The sequence below is a fragment of the Symsagittifera roscoffensis genome, chromosome 7 (assembly GCF_963678635.1).
Source record: "Symsagittifera roscoffensis chromosome 7, txSymRosc1.1, whole genome shotgun sequence".
NCBI lineage: Eukaryota > Metazoa > Xenacoelomorpha > Acoela > Convolutidae > Symsagittifera > Symsagittifera roscoffensis.
In genome coordinates this window covers 13,289,099-13,310,686 of record NC_087068.1, presented here as the reverse complement: position 1 = coordinate 13,310,686, position 21,588 = coordinate 13,289,099, and the positions used below count along the sequence as shown (strand labels likewise).

At 33.8% G+C, this 21,588-nt stretch overlaps 2 protein-coding genes across 3 annotated transcripts in view; both read left to right on the top strand.

Moving 5' to 3' along the window:
• LOC134851802 (recQ-mediated genome instability protein 1-like) overlaps positions 1-21,588 on the top strand; it is a 234,447-nt gene that overhangs the window by 133,036 nt on the left and 79,823 nt on the right. The window lies entirely within an intron of this gene.
• Positions 11,472-21,524, top strand: LOC134851765 (glycoprotein-N-acetylgalactosamine 3-beta-galactosyltransferase 1-like). 2 transcript variants are annotated; one of them, XM_063867990.1, is made up of 7 exons: positions 11,472-11,776; positions 12,225-12,338; positions 13,459-13,865; positions 14,133-14,271; positions 14,717-14,865; positions 20,774-20,821; positions 20,987-21,524. In XM_063867990.1, exons 1-7 carry the CDS (start codon positions 11,680-11,682, stop codon positions 21,254-21,256), a joined length of 1,224 nt encoding a protein of 407 aa, XP_063724060.1. In that variant the 5' UTR covers positions 11,472-11,679; the 3' UTR covers positions 21,257-21,524. The 2 variants fall into 2 exon arrangements, with proteins under 2 accessions (XP_063724060.1, XP_063724061.1); XM_063867991.1 differs by lacking the exon at positions 20,774-20,821 and having other exon boundaries at positions 20,987-21,522.

Genomic DNA, 21,588 nt, shown 5'->3' with positions numbered 1-21,588 from the left:
GACAGGAATCTGATTTAGAAGCCTGACGCTAAAGTTTTTTTGAAGGTACTTTTTTCAATGATGTATTAGTTCGAAGGTGATTAGATCCCAAAAAAAACAATTTTTGGCAGAACATTTAGTATTGTTGGTTAATTTTCCTAAAAGAAACAGCTTGCTGTGTAGAAATGATCCTTATATAAAACAATAAAGTTAATTTAAATCACACGATAAGTTATATGAAACAGTGATGCTTAATTGTATTTTTCTTGTCGCGACCAGCCCAAACTGATGAATTTTTAAAAAACTGAAAAGGGCAGCTGTATGCTATCGGCCTTTTTAGGGTCATATTTTGAGTTAAGTTCAAAGTATCTGAAACTCGTTAGGTTTTAGATTATATAAATCGTTAAATTCATGAACTAGAAAATTGCCCCAGTCTATTTTTTCGGTTACGTTAAATGTCCCTGTTTCTAAGCTTTTTTCAACAACTTAAGCTTGTTCAACTGATTAATTTTGCATGCTTCGCCGAAGAATTATCGCACGTTTAAGCTATATCGTATATTGCGATGCTTGATATTTTCAAGTTTTGAAATGCTAGATCAATTGAAAGGCCGGATTGCAACGTTGATGCTAGCTTAGGAAGGGAGGCGGGCAGTGTGGTATAGCTTCCATCTTTAATTATCTTTACATTATTTAGCGAGAGTTTCGCTCGGCACATTTTTAAGAAGTCCCTATGATTACTTGTTGATAGGCCAATACGTTAGAAGGACTAAAATGTTTACTTGATTCAGCGTTTTGATATCTGTTGGAGCGAATGCTTCAATTCTACATTTTATCTATATTCGCAACGCAAATTTTCAAAAGTTTTGTTCCTGTGTATATAACCAAACTTGAAATTTTCAACCCTGTACCAAATTTGGAGTCTTAATATGACTGGGAGGGAGCGGGGGGAGTGAGAGAGGTTCATTCACTGAACTTCCATAATTTTTCAAACTATTTCAACTGATTTTACTCAAAACAAAATTATTTCCGAGGTGGTACACCTAAGGTTTTTAATTCTCAGTAATTTTTTGAGGCCAGTATAAGTCTGTCTGTCTGTTTACCTGCCTTTATAACTAATTTGAGCATTTCAGTCTGTAGTTTGAAATCATATCTTTTTCTCTTTTATTTTTATATTCTCTTTATCTATTCATTAACTTATCTTTTTTTAACCTATTTTCTTTTTGTCTATATTTTTCTATCTTTCCGATGCATCTTTTTGTAGCAATTTTTTGTCCTTTTTTTCTATATTTCTGTTTTTTTTGTTACTATTTTTTTTGTTTATCGTTCTACCCATCTTAAAATAGAAAAAGATAGAAAAAGATTTTGTCTATATTTTTCTATCTTTCCGATGCATCTTTTTGTAGCTATTTTTTGTCCTTTTTTTCTATGTTTCTGATTTCTTTGTAACTATTTTTTTGTCTATCGTTCTACCCATCTTTTTGATCTATCGTTCTACCTAGATTTTATCTATCATTTTGCTTTATCTTTTGTAACTCTTTACTGTCTATCTTTATTCTATCGTTTTGATCTCTCTCTACCTATCTTATTGATCAGTTTTTTGTAACTATCTCTTGTCTATTTTTTTAACATCTTTTTGATGCATCTACTGTAGTTATCTTTTTCGTCCATCTTTTTTCAAACTTTTTGATTTTTCTTTTGTAACTCTCGTTTTTGTCTCTTTTCAATGCATCTTTGGTAGTTATCTTTTTTGTTCATCTATTTTCAATTGTTTTTTTATATCCTTTGTAACTATCTTTTTTCTATCTTTTTGATTTATCTTTTGTAAATATCTATTTGTTCTACCTTTTTTGATCAATTCTTCGTCCCATCTTTTTTTCGTCCTATCCTTCGACATATCCTTTTTTTAATATATCTTGCTTGTCCTTCTTTTTGATCTATCCATCTACCTATGTGATTGATGTATTTTTATCTTACTTTTTGTTTGTTGTCTTTTTTTCATACGTACTTTTCATTTGTTTTTCAACCAATTTTTTTAATAAATACTTTTTATATAAATCTTTTCTGAAGCTTTTTTTGTCTATCTTCTATATTATCTTTCTTCCTATTTGTTATCTTTTGTTATTTTTTCACAGTCTATCTTTTTTTATATTTTTTTGTATCTATCTGTTTTGATGTACCTTTCTTTCTATGTTTTCTATCTATCTTTTGGATCTATTCTTCTATGTATATACCTAACTTTTTTTTTCATAATTTCTCGATCAATCTTTTTGTCTTTCTTTTTATCTATCTCATTAGTCTATCCTTTTTGATCTATCATACTAACTATCGTTCTGATCTTTCTTTCTAGCTATCTTTTTGATCAAAGTTTTGTATTTATCTTTTTTGTCTATCTTTTTTCAATCTTTCTGATGCATCTTTTAATAACTATTTTTTTGTTTAACTTTTTTTCTTTTTCATCTTTCTTTTCTTTTTCCATTTCATTTATCTTCTTTACCTTCCTTTTTATCCATGATGTTCTTTTGCTGTCGTTTGTGGCTTGAAGGGCTCTCTGCTTTTTCAGGAAAAGAGGCGTGTAATCTTCTGACCAATTACGCCTTAGTATGGGAATGCGGTGGGCTGCTTGCGAGTCAGCAATGACTAAAAGTATGACTGTTTGGGTGCGGTAGGGTTGGTCTGGACCTGTATTCTTTCCGATGAACAGGCGTTGTCTTTGGACAACATAATCATTTGACTATTCAAGTCTGAGTATGGAAATAGTGATTTGCGTTGCTCTTTTGGGGTCAAAAAAAGGTCATCGCATTATTTCTTAAAAACTCCGAAGTTTGCCAGAAAGGGGGCGTTATGCTGCCCTATATGATACCCGTTTTAGAGGCTGCGTTTGTAATTGAATACCACTGCTTAACAAAATTTTGTTTAGGGAGAGTAGGCGCTGCATTAGTAAATTCAACCTTTTGCTTTTCCTCGCTTCATTTGAAAATTAAATTATAAACTAGTTTTGCATTTGTTTTGTGAAAATGAGAATTTCATTCTGTGAAGTTTCGTATACCATAAGCAAGCGAGATAAATTCTTTGTCTATCTATCCTTTCTATGTTTCAATTTTGATCTATCATACTTCTCATGTTTTGTGAATTTCATCCGTCTTTTTCTGATGTATCTTGTATATATTTCTAATCTATCTTTTTGATCTTTCTTTCTACCTGTATTTTAATCAATTTTTCTTATTTCACTTTAAAATGTCTCCATGTCAACATCTTTAACAAAATGCCAAGCTATTGCAACGTTTAGTAGGTTTTTTGAATTCTCAATTTGAAAAAAAAAACATTTTCAGGTTTATATATGTTAACCATGCAGATGTTGAAGCGTGAATACCTGAACTGATCAATTTTTTCCTTCTTTCGAAATGCAAATTTTTGAAACTCTTCGTTTAATTTTTTACTGGACAAAGTTTATTTTTTCAAACAAATAGTGGTGTTCTGTCAATGTACACTCAGGAGCTACAAATCTTGTCTTCAAATGTTACTGCTCAAATCCTTTTGGTTTCTGAAATATGGCGTTTTTTAGTGTTTTGTTACAATTTTTTTAAAACTTAGATCCAAAAAATTTATCGAAACTTGCATCTCTTTTGTTAATCGGACTGATCAAATTTTTTAAACAACCGGGATTTGGAGTTTTGTTTTGTTTTTTTTTCAACATTTTTTTAAGTGTAAGCAAAAACTAACTTAACTTCATATTTGCAAACACATTTTTTGATGCTTTCAGGGTACTCTTAGGAATTGTTTATCTGGCTTCTTGTTGAACATTTCAATCTTGGTTTTCGATGAATTTGTTTATCTGATGAAATTCATAAGTATAGGAGATATCACTAGTTTGGTGGAAAAAACCAAAAAAAAATACTAATCTATGAGAACCACTGGAGGTGCGAGTCATGCGCTAGTTCTATAATAAATTACTGTATTCACGTTCTAGCCATGCTTAATGATGATTTATAGAGATCTTGTTCAGAAGCTCATTTCTTGTTCAAATATCTATTCAGATCACCGTATTTGCGAGAAGTGCACTAGTTTACCTTTGAGGAGTATCATAGAAATTGTGTAATTGGTTTATTTTGCTTAGTCAATCAGGGTATGGAATAGTATTTTTTGGTGTACAAGTTGATCCAATTTTTTCGTTTGATTGTTTCACTAAGCTACTTTTGTTTTTTCTAGCAAGCAGTTTCCTTTTTCTAAGTTTTTTTAAATTTAAACTTCAGAAACTGATTTTGATCAGCTGAGTTTTCAAACTGCGCTGAGCAACTGAGTGCAATTCATTTGCTAATACTGTTTACGCACGCAGCCTTTGTTCCATATAGAAGTTATTTTTTGTTCCGACCATTGTTGATGGGCAGGAGTTTCGTCTTCGGGTGTGTTTAAGTTTTTGTTTTCCACTCAAAATCAGGTGCCTCAAATAATCCGAACCTTCAAGATCTCTTTTCATGATTTAAGTCCGTTTTTGTGATAAGAACAGTCAATGGGTTGGTAAATAGTATCGCTCAACAGATTGAGTACATGTGATGTTTTTGGGTTTTAGCTACCCAAGTACAACTTCCCCGAGTACAACGTTGTTCACAAGGATTTGCAGATGTTTCATGTTGCTTAATATTTAATTCAAAGTCCATCAACCGCCCAAGTCATTTAGCCTAGAGTTAGCACAGCTGCTTGAGACGACGTGTAGTTCGAATACGGCTGGGAACTGAAAGTATAGGAGATATCACTAGTTTGGTGGAAAAAACCAAAAAAAAATACTAATCTATGAGAACCACTGGAGGTGCGAGTCATGCGCTAGTTCTATAATAAATTACTGTATTCACGTTCTAGCCATGCTTAATGATGATTTATAGAGATCTTGTTCAGAAGCTCATTTCTTGTTCAAATATCTATTCAGATCACCGTATTTGCGAGAAGTGCACTAGTTTACCTTTGAGGAGTATCATAGAAATTGTGTAATTGGTTTATTTTGCTTAGTCAATCAGGGTATGGAATAGTATTTTTTGGTGTACAAGTTGATCCAATTTTTTCGTTTGATTGTTTCACTAAGCTACTTTTGTTTTTTCTAGCAAGCAGTTTCCTTTTTCTAAGTTTTTTTAAATTTAAACTTCAGAAACTGATTTTGATCAGCTGAGTTTTCAAACTGCGCTGAGCAACTGAGTGCAATTCATTTGCTAATACTGTTTACGCACGCAGCCTTTGTTCCATATAGAAGTTATTTTTTGTTCCGACCATTGTTGATGGGCAGGAGTTTCGTCTTCGGGTGTGTTTAAGTTTTTGTTTTCCACTCAAAATCAGGTGCCTCAAATAATCCGAACCTTCAAGATCTCTTTTCATGATTTAAGTCCGTTTTTGTGATAAGAACAGTCAATGGGTTGGTAAATAGTATCGCTCAACAGATTGAGTACATGTGATGTTTTTGGGTTTTAGCTACCCAAGTACAACTTCCCCGAGTACAACGTTGTTCACAAGGATTTGCAGATGTTTCATGTTGCTTAATATTTAATTCAAAGTCCATCAACCGCCCAAGTCATTTAGCCTAGAGTTAGCACAGCTGCTTGAGACGACGTGTAGTTCGAATACGGCTGGGAACTGATTTTTTAAACTAGAATTTTGCTTTTTCAAACTATTTATCGATTAGTTCTTTTTCGGTTTTATTTACCATGGCACGCAAGTACAGCACGACTCTTTTTGAAGGATCATTTTTGTTTTAAATTAATGAGTGACATTCCTAAAGCATCTCTGTTGTATGTAATTGAGTACAAGATTTCTGCGGAATTTTATTGGGCAGTGAAGAATTACGTATGCGATGTTTGTGCTCGCGATTAGCAAGCGTTATCATTTTGGAACATACTTATTCTTATTACACAATCATAGCGTGTGTTATAGTATGAACTTTATTTTTTCCAACCTAAGTCGCAAATGTTGCGGCGATGCAATTGTTGTGACAAAATGGTCATTTTGAAAGTTCATTTTGATCCAGCTATTAACTACAGCCTATGCTAAGGATATTAACACAGACTTTCATATTCCAAATAGCACTTTAGCTTCAAGGTATCATGGATCTGGCTTGCGTCACTTTATGTAGACAAATTATTAAGTGAAATTAACGTATTGAAGACTCTTATATAGGTCTTGGTGATTTTTTGTTGGTTTTTTCAGGAAAGTCTTAAAATCTGTTCACGCTTAATTTGATTTTTCGAGGTTTCACTTGTGATTTCAGTCTAAGTTCAGTGTATTTCTTTTGTTAAAAGGAAGCTAAAATCCACTATCTAACAGCAAAAGTGTAAAGGTCACGAAAAACGAAAGTGGAATTTCGAAATTGGAAATTAATTATCAGATTTCACAGCGAAATAAAATCTATACGTTTTGATCCAGTTTTCTCAGCTTGTGTTAGTTTCATGAAAAAAAAAACAATTATAAATCGTTCTAAAAGTTCAAAAAGGTTAACGGCCATCTTTTTTCTTCGAAAATTGAAGGCTGAGATTTAAAAAAACAAGTCAGTTTTTTTTCTGTTCCTTAGCGTTCATTTCTTTTTCTACTGTCAGTTGGCTATATTCAACTTTTGTAGGGCTGTCAGAGTATTCCCATAGATAGCAAATCTAAATATGACTGCTCAAATCTTTTTAGTTGAAACACTTTCATAGCTCGCGTTATCAAATCGGAATAGTATCCTGAACCTTGTGCTCAACAAAATCACTGCTTCATATGATCTAATTTCCAATGAGTTAAACTGAACGTCTGATTCTGTAACTTCGGTGCAGAGATAGCGCTCATGCTTTGAACGACAAAGACTTTTTGTTCGAGCCCGGCGAGGTCCTGATTTTAGCACTGTAACACTTTCCTGCTTTAAAAAATTCAATCGTCAGAATATCGTTGTCTGTCTGTTTTTGTCAGCATCGTTGTACTTGCACAGAATTTTCGAGAGTTGTTTTAAAATTTGAAGTATCTGATATAATTATTGAAAAGAATTACCCGAAAACAGTAAATTATTTTTGTATCGCAAGTGGTGCAAAGCTGCGCTTCGCGTCTATTTTAAGTATCGAAGCAATATATTTTTTTTATTTTAATTAGCAGCAATTTGTTGGTGTTCTTGTTTTTGCATCATCTCATATATGTCTCCAGATACACAAATTGTTTCTTTAACGTTTAAGCTGTTGATGAAGCTCACAATTTTGTTGATAGTGGCCAATCTTCTTATATATTAAATGAAAGTCGGAATGAGCTATGGACGCAATGTTTAACTGAAAGCAGTTTTAGCTTTGTCGAACGCAGCGTTTAAAAAATTCTTTAGGCTTAACGTTCAAGAGAAGGCCAAGAATATTCTAGAACTTTCGAATTTTCTTACGTATGTTCAAGAAAAAATTTTTGACAAAAATTCAATTCACCAGACAAGATGAACTCAATTCATTTTCAAGGCTAGACGGTATTTGTCCATTTTTTCCGAATTTTTGCCTTTTCAGATTGATTTTCTTCTGAAACGAACTAACCTAAATTGATAACTTCCTTGCTAGGAAAACTAACTTTTTGCAAACCGAATTGGGCTATGAAATATTGTGAAATATTTCAATGTTTCATTGCTTGCAGAGCTTGCTTAGAAACACTTGTCGCCAAACGATTTGCTCTGAAAACTTGAAATTTTTCAAAGTTTCAGAGACTCAATAGCTTGCTTAGAAAAACTGAAACTTCTCGCCAGTCGAATTGCTCTAAGAAACAATTTGTCATATTTCATTGATAACTTGACAATCTATGAAGTTTTTTGCTCGAAGAGCTTGCTCACAAAAATTTCAACTGTTCGCGAACCGATTTGGTTTATGGAAATTTGAAATAACGCAAACTTTCTTCGCCTGATTAGCTTGCTTAGAAAAACTGAAACTTCTCGCCAGTGGGTTTGCTGCATGAAACAATCGAAATTTTTCGAAGTTTCATCGCATGAATAGAGTGCTCAGAAAAACTATGGAATTTTTCAAGCTATTTCATTGACCGAATCGTTTTGCAAAAAATTGGTTTTTTTTTAGCAAAACATTCGCCAACTATTTGTAAGCAAACTTTTCCCAAACCGACTTGATCTTTGAATTTACTCGAAATATTTCAAAGTTTCAGAATTTTAATAGCTTGCCTTGTAAAACTTAAGCTTTTCGCAATACGATTGGGACTATGAATCAGTTTGAAAAAAATTATGAAAACTGGAAAAATTATGAGTTGTTAAAACTTGAAATAGTTCAAAGTTTCGTTGCCTCAATAGCTTGCTTATAAAACTGAAATTTCCAGCAAGTCGAGTTGCTCTGTGAAACAATTTGACATATTTTATAGACAACTTGACGGTCTAAGAAGTTTTTTTTAGCTTGAATAGCTTGCTTACAAAAACTTAAGCTTTTCGCAAACTGATTCGTTTTATGAAATAAATTGAAATATTTCAAAGTTTCGTAGCTTGGATAGCTTGGTTAGAAAAACTTCGCGAACCGATTCGGTCTTTTTCAAGATAACTTCGATTATTTGAAAAATTATAACTTCAAAAGCTTTCTTCTAAAAATAAAATTTTTATTGAACTGTTTTGGTCTACAAAAAATGAGTATGTCCAAATTTTTTAGCTTGAGTAATTTGCTTAGAAAATTTCAACTGTTCGCAAACCGACAGTCTATGAAGTAACTTGAAATGTTTCATATCTTGAATAGCTTAAAAAAACTTAGTTTTTTTGCGAACCGATTTTCTTCATCAAATAGTTTGGAATAATTCTTAGCTTTATAAGTTTGCTTAGAAAAGCTTAATTTTTCGCGAATGGATTCGGTCTGCAAATTAACTTGAAATATTTCAAAGTTTCATCGCTTAAGTAGCTTGCTTAGAAATTTTTGAGCTTTTCGCGAACTTGATAGAAAAGAACGGCGAAATATTTCCTGACTGGAGATTCTTAGCTGGAGTAGCGTGCCTAGAACATCTTGAACTTATCGTCCTGAGTTTTGGTCTATGAAGTGAAATAATTGAAGTTTCATTGCTTGAATGGCTTCAAAATAAGTAATTAAACTTTTTTTTGCCATCCGATTCGCTGCATGACATAACTTGGAATATTTCAAAAAAAAATTGTTGAAAAACTAACAAAAATTGGTTTGCTCAATGATATGACTTCGAAGTGTTTAAAAATTTCAGTGCTAGAATAGCTTGTTAAAAAGCTCTTGAACTTGTCGAAAACTATGAGATAACTTGAAATATTGGAAGCTTCAACGCTTAGATGGCTTCAGTAGAAAAAAGTAAAATGTTATCTTATTCGCTACATGAAATAATTTAGAATATCTCAAAATTCCACGTCTGGAATAGCTTGCTTAGAAAATTCTTAACTTTGCGCCCTCCGATTTGATTCATGAAATAACTTGTTTAAAATTGAAATAACGTGTTTAAAATGATGTTTCGAAAATTAGCCGAGCTTTTCCCTTTATTTTCAGTGCTAATATTTCAATCAATCATTAATACAAATAGTAACTTAAGAATCTTTTAGAGAGAAATGTTTGATCAAATTTTGTAATGTAAAAGTACTGCTATGGATCGAAAAATTAAAGGTTACATGTATTATTTATTTGAATTCGACTTAAAGGCTGCTTAGCCCTGTTTTATAGCTAAAAATCAATTCTAAAATATTGTTATATACAAATTGAAACAATGGAGATGACAATTAATTTGGATCAAACAATGTGTTTCATAGATCTTAGGCTAACGTATGCGTTTTTGATCTACAAATAATAGCAATATAAAACAGAAAAACGCATAACTTTTGGAGCAGGAATTTTTAACTAGCGGTATTAACACCATGCTAACGGTCCACTCTTTTTTGTTTCAGTCGTTAAAATAATTATCTTCAATATTTGTCTTCATGATCGTAGGCTTATACAGCTTTTCACAATGAGAAACATTATATCGTTTTACATATATCTAAATTTCGCCTACACTTAAGTCACAAAATTAATTAAGAAGAAATAATTACAAGATGTTGCTATGAAGATTCAACAGATTGTTATTTTTATTTTAAAATTTATTCTATAGCTCCAGAAAGGAGCTTAAGTTCTATCGATTTTTAATTAGAAGAAAAACAATTCATTTCTTTGTATTACAAATGTAAAAATCTAATAGTTTGTCAGACCTGTAAAAACTGGCAGCAAACTAGATGAGACATGGCAAAAGTTGATTGGAAAGTAATAATAAAGGAAATAATTGTTATCGGAAAGTGGAACAATGTAACGCATATATAATGAGATCTTTTTTTTCGTTTCCTTTTCTGCCAAGCTGAAATTATTTGCAACAAGTTTCATCACGTATTGTATCTTTCATTTGATGCACAAGCAAAAGCGCAGGTCGCTGTTTTGAAGTAGTATCGAATGTTTCGACTATTGTTATTGCAAAAAAAAACCTATTTTTAAAACTATTTTTGTTTACTTCAAATTTCCAGTTGTTTCAAACTATTTTTAACTGCCAGTTGTTTCTTAGATGACCGTACATTTTAATTATATTTTAATTTGCTGTGTGATAAATTGTTCATTCTCTAAAAAAAGAAAGAGAGAGATAGAAAATTTAGAGCTGATTATCGAAATTAAGATTGACAAAAACGACTTAATTCATGACTGCGCTTCTTTAATTCTGGCAAAAAATGCTATTTTACTGCTCCGACTATTGAAAGTCGGGAGGAACTTTGTCTTAGCGTGTGTTTATGATTGTTTAAAAAATTTGGCAACTTTTTCCACGAAAAATCAGGTGCCACAATTAATTGTCCAAATTGATCGAGTGGTAATCATATTAAATACTTAATAGTTTTGATTCGAACGACATAGTAAATATTCACAGAAGTATTTTCATTGTCGATAAAAACCTGTTTGTAATTTTTGCTTTTCAATCTGCTCTCGAGAATTTAAAGCTTATTGAGCTATTAGAAGAATTTTTAGATTAAATAAGCAGTATTTGAAGTTCATTTTCTTCCCGCACACGAATTTCAAAAAAACTTTCCAAAAATTAATAGATGTTTTTTTTCTTATAAATTGCAACACTAATTGTAGTTTTTTTAAAGCCATGAACATTTTTTCCATGTAACTTTGTCTTTTTTGATACATCACTGACGCTAAGTATTGTCTATCTCTTAACACGCAGAAAAAGACTGTAACTATTTTGAACAAAAAAAATTATTACTCGTAGGAACCTGTGCTACTTGCACAGAACCTAGTTTTTTATGTTGTACTAAATTTTACCCTGCGAGCTGTTTTTTGAATCACCTTAAGTCATTGTATAAAAAACAAGCATTCAAAATCCCATCTCAAGTTTCATTTTTTCAGCAGTAATAAAAGAATTTGATGTATAGACATGTTTTTTTTTCACCACTCAGTGCCAGATTAAGTTTGTTGATTTTTCGACCAATCATTAGGTAGCTAAATTAGAATTTTCTCTTGAAAGCTATATGACTGTTTATATTATTCGTTTTAAATTTCAGATACAGAATTGTTATGTTTTTCTATTACTGAAAAGCTCTTTAAATTTCATACCTGACTATGAGTAGAAGATTTGACCTCGAACAATTTGACCTCGAATTTGTTGCCTGTTTGGCGTGTCAATGATTCGACGGGGTTCATAAAGTAGCGCAGGCGCTTTAAACTTGTTGACAGTCGGACAGGGCAGAACGGATCCTGTTTGGACAGACAAACAATGTTTGTACGCAGTAGTTCTATCCAGCTTGTGGGAATGACGGTGATGGCTATAGCAGGAGGCTTCATTTTAGCTTCACTCTACTCCAGCAGGCTGAGTAAGAATTTTCTCTTTTCTTCCACCTCTAAAGGTCAATGTCACAAGCACTTAAAATATCAATCGACTTAGAAATATCAGTTACAAAAATTGTGTCTTTAAAAATTGCAAACACAGTTCTGATTCTGAAAAAATTTCAAATCCTAAAAAGTTTCATAGAATTCACTGAACGAATTTTTTATCGGAATCGAATGTTAAAGTACATACCCCCCAAAACAAAAAAAATGACCACTACACTTGGCTATGACTAGTAATGAACTTCCGGTCCACGCCGCTTGGAATAGTGCGAGTGAATCAGTGGTCGCAGTTTCTCTAGATTATTCTGTGTTCAAGTTTGAGATACTGTTAGACAAGGATGAACCACGATGAAAACACTATTGCCGCATGCTAATAGTTGCACATGCCAATGGATGTGTCCGCGTATTGTTGTAAACCTATCTGAGTTTTAGGCTACCGAGCTAACTCATCTGTGCTCAACGTGGGCGCCAGAGACTCCAGTCGAGGACTCCAGCAGAAGTACTTCGTGGATTCCTTGTTCGCTAACCCCTCCAAAGATACCAATGGTAAGAGGCGAATTTTATTTGGGTCTTGTCCAGTCTTCTACCCCCCTCGTGAAAACAACATATAAAGTTGTTTATAAACTTTTGTAATGCAAGAACTGTAATTATCTCTTCACTTGTTCAGGCTTCCAGTCATTTGCGCCCCAAAAGCAGTCAATTCTGGAAATTACTGCTTTTGGGGCGGAAATGTCTGGTCACGGTTCATGCTCACAAATCAAAAGTTTTTTCATCTGAATTCAATTCTTCTTCTTCATATAGACTTTCGTACTTAAAATCTCAGAAAAAATCAAAGAGAGACTGGAAAAGAGTTCTTATTCGTCATATTCATATTACAATACAAGTCTACAGCAAAAGCGTTCTGCTTCTTTTTTAGTCAATTTTTATAAAAATTTAGTTAGAGTTATTGATTTTGGTATGGTTTGGCCAGGAGATATAAAGACGCAAGTTTAATCCTTTTTCAATTAGAAAAAAAAAACAATTTTAAAATTTTATCAGATTTTTTTTTCAAAAATATGAGCTGTTAATTGTATGCAAAAGTATATTTATATGGATGAGCAGGTGTGAATCTAGGATTTTATCGAGGGAAGTGGAGTTTTCTAAAAATTTGATGAGTTTTTAGGTCTACCAAATTAATGTTACGTCATTTTAGGGCTTTTTTTGGAAGGTTTTTCCAAAAAATGCCTGTTTTTGGTGTACCGCGTGCCCCTTAAATTTAGTATATATTGGCGTCAAAAGGCGCCTTTTGTAAATTTATTAGGGTCGGTCAGCCAAAAATGAATTTCGAAAAACAGTACCAAAGGGCTGAACTTTTTAGTGTTGAGGGGGTAAAAATCCCCGTCCCTTCAATCCCCGTTCGATAGACACTCGGGTGGTGTTTTGGCCTTCAAAGTCGGGAAGCTGCAGTTTTGTATGTCAAATCCCCTCCCTCCCCCAATCCGCCCCTGTGCATGAGTATTATTAAATATTTGACCTTATGATTTGTAAGAGGAAACATAGGTTTGAATCGCTCCTAGGTTTGTTAATCCGTCAAGTTCCAAGTGCGAAGGGTAGCTTGTGGCAGATTGGTGTCTTAAGGCGGCAATTCATCTGTTAGCAGAAAATAGATGATCTTTTCTGTTTCCAGGAGCTGTTTCAAAGAATTTCAACTCTTCATCTATCGACCAAAAACCTCCCGCAGATCTTTCAGTTGTAAAATTATTATGCTTCGTGGAAACTTGCACAAAAAATGTAGAAACGAAAGCAACTGCAATCAAAAACACATGGGCCAAACGATGCGACAAAACAATATTTATCAGCGATGAAACCAGCGATAGTTTTCCAACTTTAAAATTACCTGGAATGCTAGAAGGATATCCTCATCTTTGGTCTAAAACTATTCTGACGTATCAGTATTTATACGAGAACTATGTGTCCGAATATCACTGGTTTGTGAAGGCAGATGACGACACATTTTTAGTCGTAGAGAACCTTCGTGCTTTCTTGGCAACGCTCAGTCCAAATGAGCCCCACTACCTCGGCAAAAGGTTCAAGGTTGGTGATTAAAATGCAGTTGTTTTTCTACTCGTCTGTGTGCTAATTACCCGATTGATATTTGGGCTTTTTACGGATACTAAAGAAATAGTCGTTTGAATTACGTGAAAAATCATTTCAATTTTTGAGGTACTGTTAGTCGCCTGCTAATAGATGACAAGGTATTGTATACCCAAGACATTATTGGAAACACCAGATGCAATTCGTTCGTAGTTTTGAAAGGGTCTAAATCATGACTCAGTGTACCATCATTATTAGTTGATTCAGGCGCTAGGTGGCTACACGAGTGGAGGAGCAGGCTATGTGATAAGTAGAAAGACACTATCCAAGCTAGGCCATGGCCTGAAGAACAAGAGCCTCAAGTGTGACGATTTGAATTCGAAAGCGCCTGAAGATAACGCTGTCGGTAAGAACGTTTATTAAAAATTAATTGGGTCACAGTTGAAAATGCAAAACGTGAATTTTTGGGTGCAGTTTTCATTTGTAGCCGGGACACATCAGTCGCTTAAAGAAAGTACTCTTTTGACTCTATTTTATGCCGAGTATTTCTGGATGACAAGCATTAAACATTAAACGGCGTTTTGGAGGGGAGGGATAATGTGTAACAGGCGGTCATTATGATTTAAATCGTATGTTCATAATTTAAGTTAGTAAAGTGTAATTACTAATAATTTAAGTTAGTAAGTTAGTCCAAAGTTAAGTTAGTAAAGTGGATCTATTTCTCTTCATGAGAACCCACTCCTGGTGTTGTCTAATGTAACTTGTATTGTTGGCGTTCAATCTGAATATTGATCTTCGCCTATGTACCAAGATGATCAGTTTGATGACCATATCTGATGCGTGTGTTGCAGGAAGATGCTTGAAGAAACTTGGGATTGAGCCCGGCAAGACAATAGACACTGAGGAGAAGGAGTTATTCCACTCATTTAACCTACAAACAGAACTGAGTGATAAGCCTCCCAGCTGGGTCTACTCTTATGCATACTACCCCGTCAAAAGTGTGAGTAGAAATATGATACGAACAAGTATCATCTATCAAAGAAAGATGAGTCCCCAACGAAAAAAGGATTTTGTTAGCCATTAGCCTCTTTTGCAAAAGGAGGTAATATGTTGCGCTTTACAAAATTCGTATATGGTTAACTGTTGAATTCTCTCATTAAATGGTTGTTAATTAGTTGCTTGGTGCCACGTGGGGGATAGTTAACAGGACCCAGGCATTTAAAAAAAACTATTCAGAAACACTCAGATATGTCACATTAGGTGGTAATTTTAACTATAGTGCATGTATTAAATTTAGAAACATTACTGCCTAATATAGTCATATCTTTTTCAATCAATTGTACTAAGATAGTTTTTGTGATTATACTAGGGGCCCAGCTGAAAGCTGGAGAGACCTGTTTGATTATTTTAATATTGATTATTTTAAAATTGTTTTAAAATTTCAGGTTTCTCAAGTCGATAGCGCCCTTCCTACGCAAAAAAAGTGAAAGAGAAGCTTATGCATTCATTGGTAACGCTTTGGTAAAAAGTTTTCATGAGGGAACTTTTCAAGTCCATAGGTGTTTCCCTAGACAATAGGGGCCCAGCTGGAAGCTGGAGAGACCTGTTTGGTTATTTCAGAAAAAAAACGTTAAACAAATTTTTGATGAAATCGAATTAGCTAGCGCTTTTTGTTTTATTGAAAAAACGAGTTTGAAAAAATGTGGGTGGGGGGTGTAAGGTTAGCGAAATCGCAGATTGATTTCGGATGAGTTTTGTAAACTAATGTAGCAAGGTAATTGTGTGCATCACTCTGCCAGAATTGTTATACAATTCTGCCCAGGAAGCGGGACGAGGACCCGGATGCACTTTGCTCCCCACCCTTCTCACAAATGCAACACTCAAAGTCTGGAAGTTTCTGATCAGTCATATAATTAGCGGAAATTTCCCAGTTGTGAGGAGGGCCCCTAGCGGGTATGCTTGCTGGCAAAGACAACATGGTGGAATTCAAGAAAGCACCTGCGACGTAAATCCCAGAAGAAAAAGGTGTTTCTGTGTCGTTGTTGATCAAACAAACTCACGATAGAATCAATTCTGATTGTTATGATAAAATTCCAGTGGAAGTTACTGGCCGTAAGGCATTAAACACTATCCAAACATACTGGAAAAATGTGCAAAAAGCACATGACCATCAATGATACTTAAGTGAGCCTTAAGTGAAATTTGGGATTCATCGAACAGAACAAATACTTCATAGAACAGATACTTTCATGATATTATCAATGTAGAGAAAAATTGAAAACACTCAGGATTTGGTGAGGAATGTACCTGATCTAGAGAAAAACAACAAACTGAATATGTCTTTACAAATCTATTCATTACCATCAATGATTAACATAACTTAAATAATTTAAAAATCATGGAAACATTGAAATCACTCAGGATTCGGTGAGGAATGTACCTGATGTAAAGAAAAACAACAAACTGAATATGTCTTTACAAATCTATTCATGACCATCAATGACTAACATAACGTGAATAATTTAAAAATCATGGAAACATTGAAATCTTCCTTCGAAGATTGAAATCACTCAGGTTTCGGTGAGGAATGTACCTGATGTAGAGAAAAACAACAAACTGAATATGTATTTACAAATCTATTCATGACCATCAATGATTAACATAACGTAAATAATTTAAAAATCATGGAAACATTGAAATCTTCCTTCGAAGATTGAAATCACTCAGGATTTGGTGAGAAATGTACCTGATGTAGAGAAAAACAACAAACTGAATATGTCTTTACAAATCTATTCATGACCATCAATGATTAACATAACGTAAATAATTTAAAAATCATGGAAACATTGAAATCTTCCTTCGAAGATTGAAATCACTCAGGATTCGGCGAGGAACGTACCTGATGTAGAGAAAAACAACAAACTGAACATGTCTTTACAAATCTATTAATGACCATCATTGATTAACATAACGTAAATAATTTAAAAATCATGGAAACCTTGAAATCTTCCTTCGAAGATTGAGATCACTCAGGATTCGGTGAGGAATGTACCTGATGTAGAGAAAAACAACAAACTGAACATGTCTTTACAATTCTATTAATGACCATCATTGATTAACATAACGTAAATAATTTAAAATCATGGAAACATTGAAATCTTCCTTCGAAGATTGAGATCACTCAGGATTCGGTGAGGAATGTACCTGATGTAGAGAAAAACAACTTTCTCATAACTTTGCTTGGGGTTGCTTCTCCTGCTGGTGGCAATACTGCTGGTCGTGGTCGGGATACTGATCTTAACCGTTTTGTAACGGCGTTGAAGGCACTTTTCGTACATCTAAAGTGTCCATTTACAGTATCCATTTTTTCTGGCATCGACTCCAGCACAGCTTACACACGAATCCTGACGTTTGTGTCGTCTTCTTCACACAGAGCTTCTTCTAACCTGCTCTGGATAGACGAGAATACATTGTCAACAACTTTTTAAGTGTTGTCAATTTCTTTCTGAGCCATTTTTCTGAAAGTGTGACAAGATATAGAATAAGACTATTTAGATTTGCTGTAAACCCACAATGTAATGCAAATAAACCGAGCCTTTCACAGTGCGACAAGACAACCGTAATATGAATTAAACGGGCCTTTCACAGAGCGACAAGGCAAACCGTACTAAAATTAAACGAGCCTTTCACTGTGCGACAAGGCAACCGTAATGTGAATTAAACGGGCCTTTAACAGTGCGACAAGGCAAACCGTATCAATCATGGTTACATGCTAAATATATTTAAAATAAAATCATATGCACAATGCTTCAACAATGTGAATAATTATTCACTAGAATTAAGTGAAATGTGTGTTTCACAAACCAGCTAACATTAATGAAATAAAGTATTTTTCATTTTTCTAACGACTCTTTAATTTTCGAATTAATTAAATTTTGTCCAAGCCTTGCAAATATGACTATAATATGTTGACTATAACTGACATCACAAAAACGTTCTGGAACAAACCGACCTGATTAAAGAGAACTAGCGTAACTCGTGGAACTTTTCGTTGGACTTCTTCGAACCATACAAAAAAACTCAACACAAAGCCAATAGCACCAAGCAAAAGCGAGAAAACGTAAGCATAGCGGATTCCATTGTCTATAAAAATACACACAATAAGTATATTGAATCTTTGTTCCAATGCCAAAAAACTTTTAAAAAAACTTTTCCTTAGTGTACAGCTCTTCCCCGAGACAAATTAAGGACCAGCCGCTTGGGCAGGGAAGTTTCCTACAACCTGGTCTATCGATTAAACCCTTAATCCCAAATCTGGATGGGTAGTTTTTGAAGAAATCGAAAAAGTTTGAAAACATGGCCTAAAAACCGAAAAATTGACTATTCCTAAGTGTATAGCTCTTCCCCTAGACAAATTAGGGACGAGCCGTTTGTGTAGGGGGGGTTCCTACAACCTGGTCTATCGATTAAACACTTAATCCCAAATCTGGACGGGTAGTTTTTGAGGAAATCGGAAAGATTTGAAAAAAGTCAAAAAAGTGACTTTTCCTAAGTCTATAGCTCTTCCCCTAGGTAAGTTAAGGACCAGCCGCTTGTGCGGGGGAGTTTCCTACAACCTGGTCTATCGATTAAACCCTTAATTCCAAATCTGGATGGGTAGTTTTTGAGGAAATCGAAAATTTCCGAAAAAATGGGCAAAAAGTGAAAAAAAGTACCGAGTTGTGAAGCTTTTCTAAGACCGTAGGGGGTGAGGTAAGGTAAAAATTGCCCTAAATTTCATGCAGGCAGGTAGGTGAAACGCTACTGAATCCATTGGTACCACTTTTATGAGAATCTGACGGGTAGTTTTTTGGGAAAGCGAATTTTTCAAAAAAGCGTCTCAAAAAAAAAAAACCAGATCTCATCTGGAAAAAAAAAAACGTTTTCATAATACCTGTTTAATAAATCAAACAGGAGTTTTTCTGCTAGATGAAATGTTATTCAAAAATTTAAATTAAACAATTTTTTTGCCAACAAGTTGGCTTTCGAAATAAATTTTAAACACTGTTCGAAGTATAGCAATAAGCGATCCAGCTAATTGAAGTGAAGCTGCCACCTATTGTAACATAGCACCGTTTTGTATTCTCAACTTTTTTGGATTCAACTATCCATCCTACTTGTACCTCATAAAATATAACGTAAAATTTCATAAAAAATTTCAAAGAAACTTATTGTTCCGACTTTCGATACGAAAGTAACTGAATATTTGTGCTCGGGGTGGGTTTTTTTCTTCTTCAGACAAATTTCGACTTTTTAACTAGCCATTTTTGGCGGAATTTTTTTTATCATTCGAAAGGCATGGTTGTCCTGAGATTAAATTTGAAAAGATTTTTCACCTGTAATTGTTTTTCGTAAAGTTATGAGGGTTTAAAGTTTGCCATTTTGACCAATTTGGGACAATTAACGCGCAATATAATTCGCACTATTAACGCGTAAGCGGAGATTTAATCCGTCTTATAAATCGTTCCAAATTGGTTGAACGAAGCTTATTTGCCATAATTGATTTGTTATAAGGAACGAAATCTATTTTTTTTTAAACTTTATATGGCGTGTGGGGGATGCTTTTCACAAAAAATTTCAAATTTTAGAAAAAAAATTTCATTTAATTTTTTTTATGTATTATGTATTACTGTTGCTCAATAAACCTTAAAAGGCAGTCGGAACATTCAGGGCTTCGCCCTGATACGAGCAGTCTTGTTGAGTTTTGAAAACAATTTGGTTGCATTTTTTCCTTAAGTATATATAAACGATTCATTAATTTTTGTTTCAATGCCAATTTTTTGTTAACAACTGTCTTTTCTGCATTTTCACAGAATTGATTATATTCAAGGAAAATGTATGAACATTTTAATAGACGTAATTTTTTTCAGAATAGGTTTTGACTAGTGTCTCTGTCGGCTAGCTTTATTGTTCCTACTTTCGATACGAAAGTAACGGAATATTTGTGCTCGGGGTGGGTTTTTTTTTCTTCAGACAAATTTCGACTTTTTAACTAGCCATTTTTGATGGAATCTTTTTATATCATTCAAAAGGTATTGTTGTCCTGAGCTCAAATTTGAGAAGATATTTCACCTGTGATCATTTTTTGTAAAGTTATGGGGGTTTGAAGATTGCCATTTTGGCCAATTTGGGACAATTAACGCGCGATATATTTCGCGCTATTAACGCGTAAGGAGGAGAGTTAATCCGTCTTAGAAATTGTTCCAAATTGGTTGAAAGAAGCTGATTTGCCATAATTGATTTGTTACAAGGAACGAAATCTATCTTTTTGTACTTTATATGGCGTGTGGGGGGATCATTTTCATAAAAAATTTCAACTTTTGGAAAAAAAAAATTTTCCTTTTATTTTATTTCATTTAATTTTTTATGTTATTACTGCTGCTCCATTAACCTTAAAAAGCAGTCGGAACATTCAGGGCTTCGCCCTGATACGAGCAGTCTTGTTCATTTTTGTGATGCTTTCATAATAGACTTGACTGTTTATTGTTGACAGATTGATGCCGCTTGGATTTTAGCCTAATATATCAATTCGGAAGAATTTGGATTGGAATTTAATATCTGTTTTCGTTCAATTCTTATTGCGGCCGTTCTCTCATTTTTTTTTGTTTCCTTGGTCTACTGGGTTCTGAATTTTCTCGTGCATTAGATCGGAATAAATTGAGACTTGTTGATTAGTAAAAAATGTTTCCATGATCAATTCTTAATTGGTTTCGCAGCTTAAACCCTTCAATATAATTGTGTTAATTTCTCTTAATCTGTACCTCTGCATATGTATATGTGCACATTTTTATAGCAAGAAATCATTTATATAAGAGATGCATTTGATGTTTCAATGATTATTTATTATTAGCTGTTCTAATGGTTTGCAGTGTTTTGGAAAAAGAATCTTCGAGCAATTGCTAAGTTTCATGTTGATGGTTGGTGGAAATTTTCCGGGGTATTGTGAAGTGATTAATCTCATTGGTGTAACGCATGTAAATTTCCGAAGTTTCCCTTTATATGTTATTGTTTGTTTTGTCTTGGTGTGATCAAAAGTAAACAAAACAATAACTGTAATCATGTGTTCTGTTGGCGTGTTTCAGGGCACCGACTGTTGTGGAAATTACACCATATCATTCCACTACGTGTCTCCTAAAGACATGAAGATGCTAGAGTTCATGTTCTATAAATTGAAGGTGTTCGGCCAACAGGGAGAAGTCCCCCAAGTTCATGAGGCGTATCTGTCTAACGATTCTTCAGTTAAACTCCCCCCAGAGACCAAATCGGAAGGTGCGAGCAAAATAGGCGGTGCTATTGTAGGGTCTAAAGTGAATGAAACAGAAGCTTCGAAGAAAGTGGAGTCAAAGTCTTAAAAGTTTGAAAAATGGACCAAGCAAGTGCAAATCTTGTTCTATTGTTGGTGAAAATATATCCTCTTATTTACTGTTGTTTCTTCCATTGATGTTTATAGCGTTTTGACAATCAATCACAAATCAGTAACCTGCTGCAGTATAATTATAATATTTAGTATAAGGTGCTAACATACCTTGTTATGGTTTACCTACAAATTATTTTATATAGTTTTAAAATATTTAATCTATGAATTCTTTCTTAATTATTGATTCAAACTTACTATTAAATTTTTTTTTCTCATTGTATTTAGTAAAAGTGCATTAGAAATTTACTGAGACAGAAACAAAAATAA

Bases quoted from the DNA above. Each gene is read 5' to 3' on its own strand.
- LOC134851765 (XM_063867990.1), top strand. From the start codon at position 11,680: ATGTTTGTACGCAGTAGTTCTATCCAGCTTGTGGGAATGACGGTGATG. The intron at 11,777-12,224 runs GTAAGAATTTTC...TCTGAGTTTTAG, and splicing joins ACTCTACTCCAGCAGGCTGA to GCTACCGAGCTAACTCATCT. The intron at 14,272-14,716 runs GTAAGAACGTTT...CGTGTGTTGCAG, and splicing joins GCCTGAAGATAACGCTGTCG to GAAGATGCTTGAAGAAACTT.